Genomic DNA, 19,040 nt, shown 5'->3' on the forward strand with positions numbered 1-19,040 from the left:
AAGTAATAATACTTGTAATATCTTTGTCAATCCACTTGTGGACGAAGGCCTCTCCATGCAATATCACCTATGGGTGTTGTTTGACCATACTTCACCACGCTGATTTAATGCGGTTAGGTGAGAGGGGGTAGGGTGACAACAAGGACCGGGGTCAGAGGTCACCTGGACAACCGACGTTTGAATCTACTGGAGGAATCCGATGACCTTCAGAGCTTTTTTTTTCACGGATGTCCGGTAATGTTTGACCGTGGCCAGGAATCGAACTCGGGATCGTCGGTAGCGCCAGCCGCTCCGCCCGACGGAGGCTTCTAAAAACAGCGGTGGGGCAACGGCAAAAGTCGACGGTCTGTCGAGACGGACGGGAACGCAATTCCTTTCGAGCAAAGGGAGAAATTTCAAATTCACCTCGGAATGCACGGGACTCCCGAGTGAAGCGTCAATGCAGATCCGTTGCTGTCAAACGCAGCGAGCGAGGAGGGAAATGCAGAAGCCGTTGAGTTTAATTGCATTCGGAATTGGGGGTGGGAGGGGCGGTGAGTGTTTATAATCATAAAAATTGTAAAATCATAGTCTGTTGGAAATGGCCTCAAGGTGCAATGTGGGATGCAAAGATATTCCAAGAGATTGGACTGTGACAATATTTTTTGGGAAGTGTGATGGATGAAAACTGTTATTAACTCCCCAGAAGAGAAAAATGTAATCTGAAAGCGAGTGTCGGAATTTCACGCGTATCTCTATGGCTGTGAAAAGAAGATATAACGATTGTCATTATTATTATTCATGCAGTGTGGGGAAATGAGACCGTGTCAGATGAAGAGGAGGAAGTTCCACGTGTCACACTTGAACAGCGCTCTCTAAAGCATTACGAATATCGCCAATGCATTGTTGGCACGTGTTGTAAAATCATGACAACGTTGAACTTTCACGGCCCAAAACCTTGATTTATAATTTTTGTTTCTGTTGGGTTAGGCCGTCGTGTAAACTGATAAAAAAATACGTGTGTCGTGAAACCCTCCTCCACCCAACACTACCGCCAATTAATAATAATATTCTCGAGTCGAGATCTCGACTGTTGTGAACAGCCTGATGATGCTGGTTGTAGTCTCCAGCAGAAACGTCCGCACAACCCCCAATGCAAACGTCGTGAAAGTTATCTCCACAACAACAGCAGCAACAGCCGGTAGTAGTCGGTGGCTAGGAGATGTTAATTACCTCGCCCGGTATACAGGAGGTCGTGGGTTCGATCCCAACCCTCATTCCTGCTGTATTTTGGAGTTTGTGCGTCTCTCTTCCCGTGGTCGCGTGGATTCCTGTCCGGGTTCTGCAGTTTTTCCCTCCACGTTTAAAATGAACGTCACGCGTTTAGAGTATTTGACTGCCGTACATATCCACATGATAAGCCACTTCATTAGCTGTCGTCGGGGGCTACTGAAGAGATTATACTTCCCCCGCGGTTGATTCCCGTGACACCTTTATTAATTATTCATTGGCGGTGACAATGAATTGTCCGGCGGTGGTGGAGGAGGAGGGGGAAGGTTGCGATTCGTAGCCAACAATGTTTTGCCGTAGAGCCACCGCCACTACCTACCTGTTGGCTAACCCAAGAACAACTCACGGATCGCCTGCGTATCAAGCAAAACAGCGAACAGTGCGGTTCGCCAGAGCGCGTCGCTGAACGCGTGGGACGGAAAGGAGAAAGATAGACGTTGCGGCCCTCCCCTGCCCCCCTCCTTGATGTAAACAAACCCAATTAACTCACTTGCCCGTTACAAAACCCCAACAAACAAAAAAGGACAAACAAAGCGAGCGACCGATCTAAAACCGGCCGCTCGCTCGCTGAAAGTTCGACTTCCGCTCGACCGTCAAAGGGAGCGGCGGCCGTGGCGCGAGATGTGGGGGCCTCCGGTGTTTGCGTGACGGCACCACTCGGAGGAAATTGCAGCGGCGCTATTTTTGGTTTCCCGCGAGAGTGTGCGTGTGTGCGTGCGTGCGTGTGTACGTGCGTGTGTGCGTGCGTGCGTGCGTGTGCGCGTGTGCGTGTGTGTGCGTGTGTGTGCGCGCGTGTGCGCGTGTGCTTGCGTGCGTGTGTGCGCGCGTGTGTGTACGTGCGTGTTGGTGGAGCGATTGTGTAGCGGTTAGCGCGCTGCGCTATGAACCTGGCGACTCGGGTTCGATTTCCGCTCACGGCCAACACCAGTGACGATTATCTGAACCGGTCCCGGGCCTCCCCTAGGTCGACTCAACCTCAAATGAGTACCTGTTGCGGTGTGTAAACATTACCACTAGGGAGACAAAGGCGGTCGGGCGTGGTGCTGGCCACCCACCCCCTCGTGTACCGATCCGGCCTTCATAGGTGCTCGCTAACAGCACTTGCCCCTACAGTCTGTTAAGGCTATATGGGGGATCTTTGTGCGTGTGTGTACGTGCGAGTGTATGCGGGCGAGTGTATGCGCGTGTGTGTGCGTGCGTGCGTGTGCGTGTAGCGGAGTGGTGGTTCGGCGGCCGGCGCGCTGCGCTACGAACCCGTGGAACCCGAGTTCGATTCCCCGGCTCACGTCCTCCACCAAACACCGTTGGCGATTATCCGAACCGGTCCTGAGCCTGTACCAAGGTCGACTCGGCTTCTAAATGAGTACCTGGTGCGTTGTGTAAACATCGCCACTGGGGAGACAAAGGCGGCCGGGCGTGGTGTTGGCCACCCACCCCCTCGTGTATACCGTGCCGACCTTCATAGGTGCTCGCTAGCAGCATTTGCCCCACCAATCTGCCAAGGCTACACGGGGGATCTTTGTCTCTGTGTGCGTGGGTGTGCGCGCGTGGGGGCGTTTGAGTGAGTGACCGGTTAAATGTTCTCAAGGTTCCTCTCGTGCGACCCTTTAAGAAAATAAGTTGCAGTGAGTTGTTGGTCTCGGTCCGGTCGTCAATGATGGCTCCACCTTTGTAATTAAATGTCCCACCTCATTATTAAAGGCCCAATCTCATTATAAAAGGTCCCACTTCTTCTTTAAAGGCCACCACGTGTCTTTTTTTTCGTAGCTTTCGAGCGGCGCTTGAGCCTGGCTCTACGTCTCAGAGTCACGGCCATTTACGAATTGCATCATCATCGTCACCGTCGTTGTGCGCGGTCGATAAAATCAGTACTGACTAGTTTTTTTCGGGGGGGGGGATCAGAAGCGGCTGCCCGGATATAAATCGTGTATGATCGCCCTCCCCGCTTTCTTTGCGGAGAGCACTCGGCACTCATCCCAGCCCCCCCCCACACCACTACCCCCACCAGCGGTCTCCATAATAGCCGCGCTGACAAATGCTCTTGAGAGCAATCCATCGGCAATTTGTCACGTTTCTCCTGCAAGCAGAGGTTACATTTTTCTCCCCACTTAGATTTTTCCGTCTGTCTGTCCTAAACGTCCATCATTTAAAATATATATATCCTTGTTTAGTGTGCCTTTGCCGTGACTATCGCCTCTCTTATGCCCCCCACCCACTCTTTCCCATGTCCGTTAAAGAGCCGCGTTGCCTCTCGCTCTCTCGCTCGCTCAATCGACCGCTTGGGCGTACCCCAGCGGGGGCTTTTGTTTTTTTTTGAAGTCTTCATTTTTCATTTTTTTAAAAATATATATAATAACGTTTACAGAAAAATGCTTTCTGTCAACAGTGGCAGCGAGCCGCTTGTTCGTTTTTTTTTCTTACGGCTCGCGAGGATTACGGCTGTCTCTCGCTCGCTCGCTCACTCGCACGGAGCGAGCGGGTTGCTGGGGATGAGTCCGTCCCGTTCCATCTGTCTCGCCTCTTTCTCCCTCCGTCTCATCTCTCCTCTTAGTGGGTTTTGTTGTTGTTGTTGTTGTTGTTGTTGTTCTGTTGAGGTCATTGTTGCGAACGTTGTGGTTCGTTCATTGCACGGCCTCCTGTAGACCTCGCCTGGTGTGCAGGAGGTCGTGGGTTCGATCCCAATCCTGACGATGTCTGCTGTATATTTGGAGTTTGCGTGTCTCCCTCTCTCATCGTCATCACGGTGGCTAGGAGATGTTAACTACATTGCCTGGTGTCCAGGATGTCGTGGGTTCGATCCCGACCCTGACGCCTGCCGCTGTATATTTGGAGTTTGCGTGTCTCTCTCTCACCATCACGGTGGCTATGAGATGTTAACTACATTACCTGGTGTCCAGGAGGTTGTGGATTCAATCCCGACCCTGACACCTGCTGCTGTATATTTGGAGTTTGCGTGTCTCTCTCTCTCTCCTCGTGGTCACGTGGATTTTTATCCGAGTCCTCCGGGTTTCCCCCTCCACATTTAGCAACGTGGCTGTTATAAATGTCCACGTGATGATGAGCCACTTTCGTTGAGAAAATAAATAGTTTAATTTAAATTGTTTTCCTTTTACAAAAGTAAAGGTTCAGCCCTGCGCTTGCTTTCTCGTGCCGCACTACCCGCTTGCTTGCGGAGAGCACTCGGCACAAAGCCCCTGTTCGAATGTATTTTGCCTCCTCTTCCCATGCTAGACACATTTTCGTGGATAGATGTCTCGAGTGCCCACTCTTCACCCCACCGAACGCGACCTGCCCATCGACTTGACTGCACTGCAGGGGGAGTTATTCTTGAACTGCCACGCCGGGAGATAAAACCGAACCCTCTCTCTCATCTCCTTCTATCTCTCTGTGTCCCATCTGTCTACCCCCCTCCTCTCTACTCTCATCTCTCTCTTTCTCTACTCTCCCTCCTTCCACCCCTCCCCAATCGCTCTCTTTTTTATTTTTTTACGATCAGAGGAAACAAGAAGATGCTCGGTGTAGTGGGCACTTTGCTTCGTTCATCATTTCGTTTTTGTTTTTCAATGCTTTGCTTTATGTGCCCCCCCCCCTGTTTAAATGAAAGATTTCACGAAAGATTTCACGAAAGATTTCACGAAAGATTTCACGAAAGATTTCACGCTCTGCTCTCCTCCTTCGTACCCCTTCCCTCTCTCTCTCTACCCCCTCTCTCTCTACCCCTCCCTCTCTCTCTCTCACCCTGCCTTCTCAGAATAAATACGCCGACGGAACACCTCTGCCCCACGTTCGTCTTTCCGCGTAAAATGTGTTTTTGTAAAGTATAGAAGTATCTATTTTTTGATCCATCCCATCAGTCGCGCGGCCTTCTGGGAGCGCATCTTTTCAGCTGCACCAGTTGAATACACGCCCACATTATCTCTCGCTCTCTCTCTCTCTGCCCTCTAATCTCTCTTTCTCTCGACGGCGCCACACATCCGGTGTCTTCAAACAATCCTCGGGGCATCGATCGTTTGCGCTGCCGAAGCTTTGCACGTCTCACCACCTTGACGAGTGGCACATTAGTCCGGTGGGGGGGGGAGGGAGGGAGGTTGCTGGGCGAGGATTAAACCCACGTGTGTTTAATTTCAAGTGGGAATGTTGCGCATCTCGCGTCCGTGTCTCTCCGGAACGTTCCTGCGTGGTGGCGGCCGCACCGCAAGTCGTGGACTGTGCCGCCGCACGCGTGGATGTTGTTGTTGTTGTTTTTATCTCTCTCTCTCTCTCCAGGTTCCTCCGCTTTGTGTACGACAACGAGTTCATGAGCTAAGGGGCCGATGTCGAGGGCTGAGGCTGCGGCGGCTGCTGTTGCTGCGGCTGCTGCTGTGGTTGCTGCTGCTGCTGTTGCTATGGCTGCGGTTGCTGCTGCTGCTGTTCTTGCTGCTGTTGCTATGGCTGCGGTTGCTGCTGCTGTTGCTATGACTGCGGTTGCTGCTGTTGCTATGGCTGCGGTTGCTGCTGCTGTTGCTGCTGCTGCTGTTGCTATGGCTACGGTTGCTGCTGCTGTTGCTATGGCTGCGGTTGCTGCTGCTGTTGCTGCTGCTGCTGCTGTTGCTATGGCTACGGTTGCTGCTGCTGCTGTTGCTATGGCTGCGGTTGCTGCTGCTGTTGCTGCGGCTGCTGCTGTTGCTATGGCTGCGGTTGCTGCTGCTGTTGCTGCTGCTGCTGCTGTTGCTATGGCTACGGTTGCTGCTGCTGCTGTTGCTATGGCTGCGGTTGCTGCTGCTGTTGCTGTGGCTGCTGCTGTTGCTATGGCTGCGCTTGCTGCTGCTGTTGCTGCTGCTGTTGCTATGGCTGCGGTTGCTGCGGCTGCTGCTGTTGCTATGGCTGCGGTTGCTGCTGCTGTTGCTGCGGCTGCTGTTGTTGCTATGGCTGCGCTTGCTGCTGCTGTTGCTGCTGCTGTTGCTATGGCTGCTGCTGTTGCTGCAGCTGTTGCTGCAGCTGTTCCTGCAGCTGTTGCTGCAGCTGTTGCTGCAGCTGTTTCTGCAGCTGTTTCTGCAGCTGTTGCTGCAGCTGTTGCTGCAGCTGTTGCTGCAGCTGTTGCTGCAGCTGTTGCTGCAGCTGTTGCTGCAGCTGTTGCTGCAGCAACGGAATTCCCATACAAGTCGTATGAGGTTGCTGTAGCAAGTTGGCGGACTGCAACTGAACATCCCCAACGGTGTTCGCGTGGGGACCTCTCGCCTTGACAACAACGGCATAATGGGTCGACGTTTCGGGCAAACGGCCCCTCACCTCGAGAGCACGCGGCCGTGTTGGCCGCATCTCGTGCCGCCCTGACACGTGCACCAGCTCGATTCGCCGATTTTATTTTCCGCGCTCACAAAGAGACGCGGCTGAGTTTGCTCCTCTCGGCGATCGTGAAAACGTGCGGCGTGGTGTGGGAATGAGAACGGCACGCACGCAGAGGGGATATTAAACCCGCAGCGTGATTTGTGTGCGTGCGTGTGTGTTGGTGTGTGTGTGTGTTGGTGTGTGTGCGTGTGTTGGTGTGTGTGCGTGTTGGTGTGTGTGCGTGTGTGTGTGTTGGTGTGTGTGCGTGTGTGCGCGTGTGTGTGTTGGTGTGTGTGCGTGTGTGTGCGCGTGTGTTGGTGTGTGTGTGTGTTGGTGTGTGTGCGTGTGTGTGTGCGTGTGTTGGTGTGTGTGCGTGTGTGTGTGTTGGTGTGTGTGCGTGTGTGCGTGCGTGCGTGTGTTGGTGTGTGTGCGTGTTGGTGTGTGTGCGTGTGTGCGTGCGTGCGTGTGTTGGTGTGTGTGCGTGTTGGCGTGTGTGCGTGCGTGTGTGTGCGCGTGCGTGCGCACGTGCGTGCGTGCGCGTGTGTGTGCTGGCTAACAGCACTTGCCCCTACAGTCCGTGAAGGTTTATGGGGGATCTTTATCTTTGTGTGCGGTCGGGTGGCCGCCGGTGGGTCGGTAGGGTGGCGGTGTCTGCAGTGCGTTGCCCGCACCGCCACTCGATGTGTCATCGCGGATCCGTGTTCACCTGGCAACCCGGTTGGGGGTGGGGGAGGTAATGCGCACGTGGGCAGAGATTTGTGAGCTTCTCTCTCGCCGCTGATTGGCTGTGGTTGTTGTGATTTGCTGTGTTGTTGATGTGGTCGTTGTAGTTGTCGCTCGTTGGTAAATGTTCATCGGCGGCTGGGAGGAGATGGGGGAGAGGGGATGGAGGGTGGGGAAGCAGAATGAGTCAGGGCCCGCTGATGGAAATACAAACTCAATTCACTCAACAAAAGGTCCCCCGTGTAGTCTTAACAGCCTCTTGGGGCAAGTGCAGCTAGCGAGCACCTATGAAGGCCAGCACGGCACACGAGGGGGTGGGTGGCCAGCAACACACCCGGCCGCCTTTGTCTCCCCTGTGGCGATGTTAACACACCGCACCGGGTACTCATTTAAGGCTGAGTCGACCTAGGGGAGGAGGCCGAGGATCGGTTCAGATAATCGTCACGGGCGTTGGCCGTGAGCGGTAATCGAATTCGGATCGCCGGGTTCGTAGCGCGGCGCGCGCTAACCGCTTACACTATAAAGGCGCACACACAACACCTGCACACACACAGACATCTACACACACACACAGACACACACCCACAGACACCTACACACACACAGACACCTGCACACACACATGCGCAGACATCTGCACACACACGTGGCACCGCCAACCTCCTGTGTACCAACTCTGTTTACCGAACGAGGTGAACATTTGACAAAGTGCCCTCGGATCTTCTCCCACCCGCCCCACCCGGCTCCTTCTTTCAAAGCTTCCCCTCGGTGGAGTTATTTTACACCCCCCTCCCCTCCACCACAGCCGTCTTTGTCTTCCCCCCACTCGCCCACCCTCCACACCCCACAGCCTCTTTAAGTCTCCCCCCACCCCTCTGCCCCCCCACAACCCTCTTTAAGCCTCCCCACCCACCCACCCACACAAACCCTCTTTAAGTCTACCCACCCACCCACACAACCCTCTTTAAGTCTCCCCACCCACCCACACAACCCTCTTTAAGTCTCCCCACCCACCCACACAACCCGCTTTAAGTCTACCCACCCACACAACCCTCTTTAAGTCTCCCCACCCACCCACCCACCCACACAACCCTCTTTAAGTCTCCCCACCCACCCACCCACACAACCCTCTTTAAGTCTCCCCACCCACCCACCCACACAACCCTCTTTAAGTCTCCCCACCCACCCACCCACACAACCCTCTTTAAGTCTCCCCACCCACCCACCCAATCCCCCGACACGCCCGAGCCACTCGCAACAGCAACAACAAAACTTGAAAAAAAAAATAAACAAAGCGAAGGCACAATCATGCGATCGAGCAGGTGCGGGAGGGGGGCGGGCAGCAACCCTTTGCTAATGTAAATTATTGTTGTTGGTAACCGCTGCCAGCTAAGTTTAAAAAAAAAACTGGGTTCAAATCCAGGGCACTGGACCCACGATTCAAACAGCTGGGAAGCATGTGTCACGGAGAGGTGTCCTTGCCGATTCCTCGAGTGACACAGAGCTCCATAGAGTTGCATTGAGATCCGCAGAGTTGCATGGAAATATCCACAGAGTTGCATAGAGATCCATAGATTTACACAGAGATCCATTCAGTTGCATAGAGAGCCATAGAGTTACATAGAGATCCATAGAGTTACAATAGAGATTCACAGAGTTATGTAGATATTCATAGAGTTTGCATCGTTAGCCATAGAGTTGCATAGAGTTCCAAACAGTTGCAAAGATATTTATCGAGTTACATAGAGATCTATAAAGTTACACGGAGATCCACAGAGTTACATCGAGATTCGTAGCTTGTTGCAGAGATTCATAGAGTTTACATAAAGATTGAGACTCAGAATGCGACACGGCAAGAGAAAGCCCTGTCTGGGTGGTGCTCTTGGCTGGGTGAACGTGGCTTTGTAAGAGTGGCATGGAGGAGGTCGTGGGTTCGATCCCGACCATGACGCCTGCTGTATATTTGGAGTTTGTGTGTCTCTCCCCATCATCATCATCATCATCGACGGTGATTAGGTGATGTTAAGCACCTCGCCTGGTATGCAGGAGGTCGTGGGTTCGATCCCGACCATGACGCCTGCTGTATATTTGGAGTTTGCGGTGTCTCTCCCCATCATCATCATCATCGACGGTGATTAGGAGATATTAACTACCTCGCCTGGTATGCAGGAGGTCGTGGGTTCGATCCCGACCATGACGCCTGCTGTATATTTGGAGTTTGCGGTGTCTCTCCCCATCATCATCATCATCATCGACGGTGATCAGGAGATATTAACTACCTCGCCTGGTATGCAGGAGGTCGTGGGTTCGATCTCGACCATGACGCCTGCTGTATATTTGGAGTTTGCGGTGTCTCTCTCTATCTCCCCGCGTTCGCGTGGATTTTTCTCCGGGTCCTCCGGGTTTTCCCTCCGCAATCAACGTCACGGCGTTTGGAGTGTCTGGCTGCTCTAAATGTCCACGTGACGTTAAGCCACTTCCTTGAGCTATCGTTTGTGATCGCCAGGTCGTTTCTAATAAACGAGCTATACAGCTCAGCGGGCCTTACCTGGTAAAATAAAAAATAAATATTTAATAGTTCTGTAAAGTTGTTTAGTGGAGTGATGTCTATGATTGGGTGTTGTCCTTGCCTGACTCTTTGTTCAGCCGCTCTCTGCGGGCAATCTCAGCGTAGGGGGGGGGGGTCACACGTAAATAATTATTTATTTAATTTAAGCCCCGGGTGTGCGAGCGCGTGGCTGCCTGCGTCAATTTCCACCGAGTCGAATTCGCTTTCGTTTTCTACAAAGGCAGCGTGAACGCGATTTTCTGGATTGAGTTAGGAATTCAATTTGAGAGGGGGGGGGGAGGGGGTATGTTGCGGGGTGGGCTGTTTGTGACTGTGTGTGTTGTGTGTGGGAAGCGGTAGTGCTGAGCTGTTAGCGCTACGCTGCGCTACGAACCCGGCGATCCGAGTTAGATTCCGGCCGCGCGTGGTGCTGGCCACCCACCCCCTCGTGCGCCGTGCCGACCTTCATAGGTGCTCGCTAGCAGCACTTGCCCCGACAGTCTGCTGAGGCTATACGGAGGGGGCGTCTTCGTCTTTTGTGCCTTTTGTAAGTCTGTGCGCGGACGCGCATCGCGCGTTTATTCATCGTTCAATGAAGTCGAGCGCACGCGGTTTTTTTTCTGCTCGCTCATTTTGCCATTTTCCCGCCGCTCACTCATTGAAATCCCTCGCTCGCTCAGTCACCCGCGGCACAATTTTTTATATATTTACAGTTAATCTCTTTTTAAGTGATTACAGCGCACCGCGTTATTTCAAAACCAGAGAGAGCCCATTTGAGACCGAGAATAAATACATATATATTTGAATTTTTTGTTTCGAGAATAGCTGAGTCGATGCCACCAAAGCGGTGCGGCGTCGGACGGTGCACTGGACTTGCCAATCCTCACCACGCCGGTTCGATTCCACCTCCCGGCGTGGTGGTTGAAGCAACGGTGCTTTTCCCCCGCTTCCCCCCCCCCACCTTCCCACAAGGCTCTACATATTTTATCGACCCCTCCCTGGAAGGACGATGGACTGGGTCAACAACTCCGTTAGCTCGACCGCTTGAGCCACCTTGTAAACACGTTGGCCGTGTAATTTTAAAACAAAATCACCGCCAACAAAAACAAATGCCTTTGTGTTTATTCCCAACCCCCCGCGTGTCTCTGACCCCCCCCCCCGCCATCCCGTCGCTCGTGACCCCCGTGACCCCCCCGTGAGCCAGCGAGCCACCGGGCTGTGAACCCGTGCGACGATGGGAGCCACAACTGCGACTACGCGGACCGCTCGCGCTGCGTCGCCACGGGGCCCGCAGCCTTCCGCTGCGAATGCCTCGCTGGATACACGGGCAACGGCCGGGTGTGCACCGGTACGCGCGCGTGCGCACGTGAACACACATGTGAACACGCGCACATGTGAACACGCCCATGAGCACGCGCGTGAGCACACGCGCGCAAGAAACACGCACACACGTTCATACGCATATGCATGCACCGCACACGCGCTCGTACGTACACGCACGACAACAACGACAAACAGCCGCTATTCGTCACCACGGCGCTTGTGCCAGGCCAGGTCGCACTTTGAGGCCACGTGAAGTGTCGAAGGCTCGCTGGCAGGAGGTCACGGGACAGACTCAGGTGCCATGGGTTGGCTGACTGAGATGACTGGCTGATGCACCACACACGTACAAAGACGCTCGCACGTGTACTCTATTGCTGACCTGTTCACCTGCTTGGGTGCTAACCTTTCATCTTCTCACCTGCCCACTCACCCACTTACTCCCCCACTCACTTGACCCTCTCATTTGCTCATTTCACCCACGCACTCACCCACTCACTCACCCACGCACTCACCCACTCACTCACTCACTCACCCACTCACTCACTCACCCACTCACTCACCCACGCACTCACCCACTCACTCACTCACTCACCCACTCACTCACTCACTCACCCACTCACTCGCTCACTCACTCACCCACTTACTCACCCACTCACCCACTCACTCACTCACCCACTCACTCACTCATCCACTCACCTGCTCACTCATCCACCCACGCACCCACTCACTCACCCACTCACTCACTCACTCACTCACCCACTCATCCACCCACTCACTCACTCACTCACCCACTCACTCACCCACTCACCCACTCACTCACCCGCTCACTCACTCACCCATTCACCCACTCACTCACCCACTCACCCACTCACTCACCCACTCACTCACTCACGCACGCACGCTCCCTCAATCCCTAACGTACCCACTCACTCATTTTACTTGCCCAATCACCCACTCATTCACCCCCCAACCCAATCACCCCCTAACCCGCTCGCCCCCCAACAACCCGCTCCCCCCCGCCGCCACCGTCCGCGCGTGTCCCCCAGACGTGGACGAGTGCTCCGCGAGCCGCTGCCACTCCCACGGCGTCTGCCACAACTCCCCCGGCTCCTTCTCGTGCCGCTGCAACCCGGGCTACGAGGGCGACGGTTTCCAGTGCAGCCCCGTGCAGAACGGTGAGCCACCACCGCCGCCGCCTCCCCCGTCGGTCGTAGTTCCGCGGGGTCCGCTCTCCGCTCCAATACGGCGCGCGGGGAGGGGGACGTGGATTCACAACCGGGATGCAATTGGAAGATTTTTTTTTTTTATCGTGTATAAATATTTTTTTTTTTCCAAAGCAGCGATGCTGCCGCCGGCGTAGCAATGGGGCAGCACGCCCGGACGTGCAATCCAAGAGGTCGCCCGGCTCCGTTGAATCTCCCCGGCGCCTCTGCCCACCCGGCGTTGTGAATGGGTCCAACCGTCGTGGCCCATCGGGCAGGGTCACGTGTCGTCGGAGGTGGTAGAGTGTGGGGAGCTCCCAGCTCCGCGCAGGACGTCTGGCCAGCCCGGAAGAGTAGGCCAATAACACCCTCGAGATAGAGATGTCCTCCCAAAAAAAAATGTCTCTTAGCGGAGGCCGTTCCGTCAGTAACCACTGGATTGAGTGAGCCGTTGCGGGGCTGCGCCTTTATCCCATGTGATTCGCACTTCTTCTAAGACATATCCGGGCGGCGTGGAGGAGTCTGCCTAACAACAGCGTCTAGAGTTGAACTCTCTTCAGAGTTCCCTCTGCCGGTAACCACCGGGAGTGGGGGGGGAGAGAAGAGAGAAACAAAATTGGGAGTGAGCGAGCGAGCATTTTATGTTTTTGCCGACAGGCGGAGGCGGTGGGAAGTCGACGTGCGAGCGGTGGCGGGACAGCCTCGTGGGCTCCTCGGGGGGCGCCGCTCTGCTCCCCCGCGGGCCCCGCCCCGTGGGGCACTACGTGCCGCAGTGCGGCGCCGATGGAACCTTCCTCCCCGTGCAGTGCCACCACGGCACGGGCTACTGCTGGTGCGTGGACGCCGAGGGCCAGGAGCAGGCGGGCACGCGCACGCCGCCCGGCACCGAGCCCCCCTGTGAGTGGACGGGGACGCCGGCGGGGGGGGGGGGTGGTTGGAGGCGGAATGGGTGGATGAGTGGTAGGGTGGGTGGGTGAGTGAGTGGTAGGGTGGGTGGGTGAGTGGTAGGGTGGGTGAGTGGGTGGGTGAGTGGTAGGGTGGGTGGGTGAGTGGGTGGGTGGGTGAGTGGTAGGGTGGGTGGGTGGGTGAGTGGTAGGGTGGGTGGGTGAGTGGGTGGGTGGGTGAGTGGGTGGGTGAGTGGTAGGGTGGGTGGGTGAGTGGGTGGGTGGGTGAGTGGTAGGGTGGGTGAGTGGAGATGTTGGGGGGGAGTGGGTGGCTGAGTGACTGAGTGAGTGGAGGCGGTGAGTACGTGCTTGAGTATGTGTGGGCGGGCGAGCGGAACGATCCGAACCGGTGATGCATCCTTCCTGAACCGCTGGCTCCCTCCTGCCTCCCCTGCTTCCCGCTCCGCCGGCCCCCGACCCCGACCCCGACCCCGACCCCGACCCCGACCCCAGGTCTCCCGACGGCCGCCCCCCCCGTGGTGCGCCCGACGCACCGCCCGGACGTCGTGCCGCCCCCTCCCGGCACGTCGCTGGTCTTCGCGCAGGGGCAGCTGCTGAGCAGCGTGCCGCTCGACGGCACGGCGCTGCGCAAGGAGCAGGCGCGCGCCGTGCTCGTGCTGCACGTACGTGTGGAGCGCCACGCACGCATAGACAACAAGGGTGCCCCGCGTAGCCTTCAGGGGGGCAAGTGCGGTTACGGAGTAGCAGCAGCAGCAGCAGCAGCGCCTACGAAGGCCCCGCGCGGCACACGGGGGCGTGGGGTGGGCAGTCCGCACGCCCGACCGCCTTTGCCTCCCGAGTGGCGACGTTTACACACCGCGCCAGGTACTCGTTTAAGGCTGAGTGGACCTAGGGGAGGCCCAGGACCGGTTCATATAATCGTCACCGGTGGCTGTGAACAGGAATCGAACTTGGGGGCGTGGCCTGGTTCGTAGCGCAGCGCGCGAACCTCCGTGCAAACAAAGGCAAAGATCCCCCGTGTAGCCTTAGCAGACTGTCGGGGCAAGTGCTGTTAGCGAGCACCTATGAAGGCCGACACGGCGCACGAGGTGGTGGGTGGCCAACACCAGGCCCGGCCGCCACATGCACACACACGCACACACACGCACACACACACACGCACACACACGCGCAAGCCCACAGCTGCTGTGGACGTCAACGCTACCAATGTTAAGGGCATCGACTCGAGCGAATGCACGAGCAAGAGAGCGAGCGAGCACGGCAATGGCAGAGCGAGCGAGCGAGCGGACACGGTGAATGAGTGCACAGTCACGAGACACGGCCGCCTCTTAACCTGCTGCCGCCGCTGCCGCCCCCATCGTCGCGTCCAGGGCACGATCGTGGTAGGCGTCGCGCACGACTGCGTGGAGAACAAGGTCTACTGGACGGACATCGCCACCCGCACCATCAGCCGCGCCAGCCTGCACGGCGGGGAGCCCGAGGTCATCGTCCGCACCGGTGAGCACTGGCGGCGGCGGCGCCAGCACCAGTGACGGCGCCAGTGACGGCACCAGTGACGGCAGCGTGCCGTCACTGGTGCCAGTGACGGTGCCGGCACCGGTGACGGCGCCAGTGACGGTGCCGGCACCGGTGACGGCGCCGGTGACGGCGCCGGCGCCAGTGACGGCACCAGTGACGGTGCCGGCGCCAGTGACGGCACCAGTGACGGCACTGGTGCCGGCACCAGTGCTGGCACCAGTGATGGCACCAGTGACGGCGCCAGCACCAGTGACGGCATCGGTCGCGTTTCCCCACAACGAGCTCCGCCGCTAACCGGCACGGCGGGCGCGCGGAGCATGGAGAGAGGGGGGGCTCTTCCGTCTCTTGAGTGGACTTGCGGGGGGGGGGTGCGAGGAGGGGGGGGGCGCACTTGCACCAGCGCTGGCACGTGCTGGCTGTTTGCAGGGCTGCGCCTTCACCTCCACCTTTCCTCCTGCCGTGACAGACGTGGCTCAGACGTGTTCGTTCGTGCGCCGCGGCCGGCCGATGGGATTTCAAAGTCTCATTTGGCCCTGGGAGGCCGTTCTCCACCCTCTCCCCACCCTTCAACCCCTTTCTCGTGTAAACAGCAATCGCAACCCTCGCTAGGGCTGGGGGATCTGGGAGACTCGCTTAACCGGCTGCCTTGCCCAGCCGGAGGTGCTCGCTTTTGAAAAGCGCGTTCATACCCGGCTTGCCTAAAAGCTCGGAAATTCCTCTCGGCCCCCGTGAAATGAACGTTGATTGAGGCCTCCGGTCTACCAAGACGCTGGCGACTGTTTCATCACGCGCACCGCATGCCGTGGTCGAACCGAGACACACCGCAGGGCACGGCAACGCACCCACCTCACTCGCTCACGCGCTCGCTCTCTCGCTCACCCCACTCACTGCGCTGCTGGTCACAACCACTCACTCACCGCACGCACTCACTCGATCACTTAACTACTCAACTGCTCGCCCACACACTCACTCAATCGCTCACTTACTCATTCACACGCCCACTCATTAATCAAGTCGCTCACCTACTCGCTTACGCAGGATCACGCGGCTATCGGCAAATTCTCCCCGCTGCGCCAGATCGCTCGGCTTTCACGATATCCCCTGTGCCAGATCGCGCGCCTCTGGTTATCTTGGTTGGCTACGTACGGTGCGAAAAAAGTCCAACATACATACGCACGCGGCTATCACTATACCCCCTATCCACTATCCGCGGTATATCCCCCTCTCCCCCTCTCCCTCCCCCCCCTCCCCCGTGTGCCGCGAGTAGATCTGCGGAGCCCCGAGGGTCTGGCCATCGACCACCTGGGCCGCAACGTCTTCTGGACGGACTCGGGCTCCGACCGCATCGAGGTGGCGCGCCTCGACGGCTCCCACCGCCGCGTGCTCTTCGACACGGGGCTCGTGAACCCCCGGGCCATCGTCGCCGACCCCAGCGGAGGGTAGGCGTCCCCCCGCCGCGCGACTCCCTGCGTTTTGCCAGCGTCCCCCGGAGTGGCCCGGTGACTCCCGGCATCTCCCGGCGGGTCCCGGCGTTTCGCGGAGTCTCCCGGTCGCGTCCCGGCTTCTCGCCGCGTTCTTCCGACGTCACGGTGCACTGTTTGAAAGGAAAATGAAAAGCGTGTTTTGCTGTCCTTCGCCCGAGCGACCCTCCGCCACCACGCACGGCGTGTGGGAGACTCTCATCCAGCAGCGGATCGAGCGAAGCTCACTCGAGAACGACAACTCGATTCTCGAGAGCTGCTTTTCGCGTTGAGTTTGCCGTCCTTCCCGCGCACCTCCGGTTAGCCACGGTTGTGCTAATGTACTGTGCGAAAGAAGTTCCACGTACACACACACACACGTACATACCGGATACAAGTGTGGAGGGCGGGGAGGGGGGGTATAGGGGTGGTGTCCATCTTACTTTCCGGGCGTCTCGTATAATGCGGAGAATACCCGTAATTGTCCCATCCTGACCTCCCTGGATCGAAGCGTCGTTTTATCCGATGGCCGCTCACTTTGGTGGTCGCGAGGATCGTCCCTCATCGCCTCCCGGCGGGTCAGTAGGCCACGTGACCGTTCAACCCGGCGCGTCGGGTGGTGGAGGGTTTTTTCACGACACAGGTCTGGTGAGATCGTTGATGCTCTCATAGAGAGGTAAGCAATCATGAGTCGAGCGAGGTCACAGCGGCGACGACAGGACCCACGAAGGGCGGTCGGCTTGCACCGGACGTGAACCGACAAACGCGGCCACTCCGCGAACACCGAGCGGTTTAAAAATAAAACACGGGCAATAAAAATCTGGAGAATCTAAATTGCAACGTCCGTCCCCAGCAGAGCCTCATCCGGTGCGCGCTCCCACGGCGCATTCGTCAAAGTGCCCCGCGGACCCCACCCCTAATGCCGCGATAAGATCGCCCCAATTCCCCCCCCCCCTCTCTCTCTCCCCACCACGCCCCCCACACAACCCCACCCCCCCCCCCTTACCGGGCGGGGGAATTCTGCTTCTCTCTCGCGGCCTTTAATTACGCTTCCTCCGGGTCTCCCCGCCGGGTGAGGGAGTGGCGGCGTAGCCGTTGTCCCTATAAACACACAAAACAATTATCGTGAACTACGCCTATGGCGCGTCTGTGCGTGTGTGTGTCTGTGTGTGTCTGACGGTAGGGTGAGCGGTGGTGTAGTGGTTAGCGCGCCGCAACTACAAACCTGGCGACCCGAGTTTGATTCCCGCTCACGGTCGACGCCCGTGACGATTATCTGAACCGGTCCTGGGCCTCGCCTTGGTCGACTCAGCCTCAAATAAGTACCTGGTGCGGTGTGTGAACATCGCCACTGGGGAGACAAAGGCGGTCGGGCGTGGTGCTGAGCCACCCACCCCCTCGTGAGCTGTACTGGCTTTCATAGGTGCTCGCTAACAGCACTTGCCCCAACAGCCTGCGAAAGGCTATCCGGGGTATCTTTGTCTTTGTGTGACGATGACGCTGCTGCCGCTGCTGCTGAGGTTGCAGTGACCAGCCTAGGGTGGCTTCACATGTCCGGGGATTTTACCTCTGGAACTCTCCAGCAATTGGCATGCGTACGTGCGCGTTTGTGTGCGTGTTGAACTCCTTCCTGCACCGTACGTAGCCGAGCGCGCTAACCGCCAGGCTGCACGTGCGGTGGACAAGAGGCCCGGCGTCGTCCTCCGCCTCCCTGCGGTCACCCACGAATGTCCTCGAGACTCCCGCGTGGGGCCGGCCTCGTTTTGTCGACGTTGTTTTGCCGTTCTCTCCTCTGCTGCCCCCCTCCCCCGGCCCCACCCGTACCCCCCACCCCCCCCTCGGCCCCCGTGCCCTCGTGCTGGCCATCGTGAACCAGGCTGCTGTACTGGACCGACTGGAATCGCGAGTCCCCCAGGATCGAGACGGCCAACATGGATGGCACGGGTCGCCGGGTGCTCGTCGGAGACGACCTGGGACTGCCCAACGGACTCACCTTTGACCCCTACTCGCACCAGCTGTGCTGGGCCGATGCCGGTGCGCTGGGGACTGTGTGGCCGTGGCGATGATGAAGATGGTGATGGTGGTGGTGGTGAAAGTGGTGGTGGTGAAAGTGGTGAAAGTGGTGATGGTGAAAGTGGTGGTGGTGGTGGTGGTGGTGGTGAAAGTGGTGGTGGTGGTGAAAGTGGTGGTGGTGAAAGTGGTGGTGGTGGTGGTGGTGAAAGTGGTGGTGGTGAAAGTGATGGTGGTGGTGGTGGTGAAAGTGGTGGTGGTGGTGGTGAAAGTGGTGGTGGTGGTGGAGATAGCGGGCAGCAGTGGTGCAGCGATTAGCGCGCTGCGCTACGGTCCGAGTTCGATTGCCCCTCACAGCCAACACCGGTGACGGTTATCTGAATCAGTCGTGGGCCTCCCCTAGGTCGACTCAGCCTCAAATGAGTACCTGGTGTGGTGTGTAAAAACATTACCACTGGGGAGACAAAGGCGTCCGGGCGTGGTGCTGGCCACCCACCCCCTCGCGTGCCGTTCTGGCCTTCATTGGTGCTCGTGAACAGCATTTTCCCTAACAGTCCGTCAAAGGCTATACGGGGGATCTTTGCCTTTTGGTGAAGATGGCGGCAGTGGTGATGATGGTACCGGTGGTGCAGTGCGGGGTTGTGTTGGAGGCAGTGGTGGCCGTGATGGTGGTGTTGTTGATTGGTGGCGATGGTGGTGGTGGTGGTAGTGGTGTTCTCCTGTCTCCCATTCTGTCTATGTGTCCCCCCCATCACTGCCACCGGGTCATGCGTGA

General features: G+C 57.3%; 1 protein-coding gene and 1 long non-coding RNA gene across 2 annotated transcripts in view; both read left to right on the plus strand.

The window, feature by feature from the left end:
• Nucleotides 1-19,040, plus strand: part of LOC142929339 (uncharacterized) — a 335,621-nt gene that overhangs the window by 192,362 nt on the left and 124,219 nt on the right. The gene's annotated exons all lie outside the window — the stretch shown is intronic.
• LOC116947060 (nidogen-1-like) overlaps nt 1-19,040 on the plus strand; it is a 128,542-nt gene that overhangs the window by 81,327 nt on the left and 28,175 nt on the right. Inside the window, exons 14-20 of the mRNA XM_032962448.2 lie at nt 11,052-11,195; nt 12,217-12,345; nt 13,030-13,269; nt 13,770-13,939; nt 14,648-14,774; nt 16,063-16,234; nt 18,132-18,289. Of these exons, the coding sequence (XP_032818339.2) occupies nt 11,052-11,195; nt 12,217-12,345; nt 13,030-13,269; nt 13,770-13,939; nt 14,648-14,774; nt 16,063-16,234; nt 18,132-18,289 (1,140 nt within the window). The remainder of the gene's footprint in view (nt 1-11,051; nt 11,196-12,216; nt 12,346-13,029; nt 13,270-13,769; nt 13,940-14,647; nt 14,775-16,062; nt 16,235-18,131; nt 18,290-19,040) is intronic.

The sequence above is a fragment of the Petromyzon marinus genome, chromosome 29, assembly GCF_048934315.1.
Source record: "Petromyzon marinus isolate PM22_M1 ecotype Great Lakes invasive population chromosome 29, UKy_Petmar_22M1.pri1.0, whole genome shotgun sequence".
Classification (NCBI taxonomy): domain Eukaryota; kingdom Metazoa; phylum Chordata; class Hyperoartia; order Petromyzontiformes; family Petromyzontidae; genus Petromyzon; species Petromyzon marinus.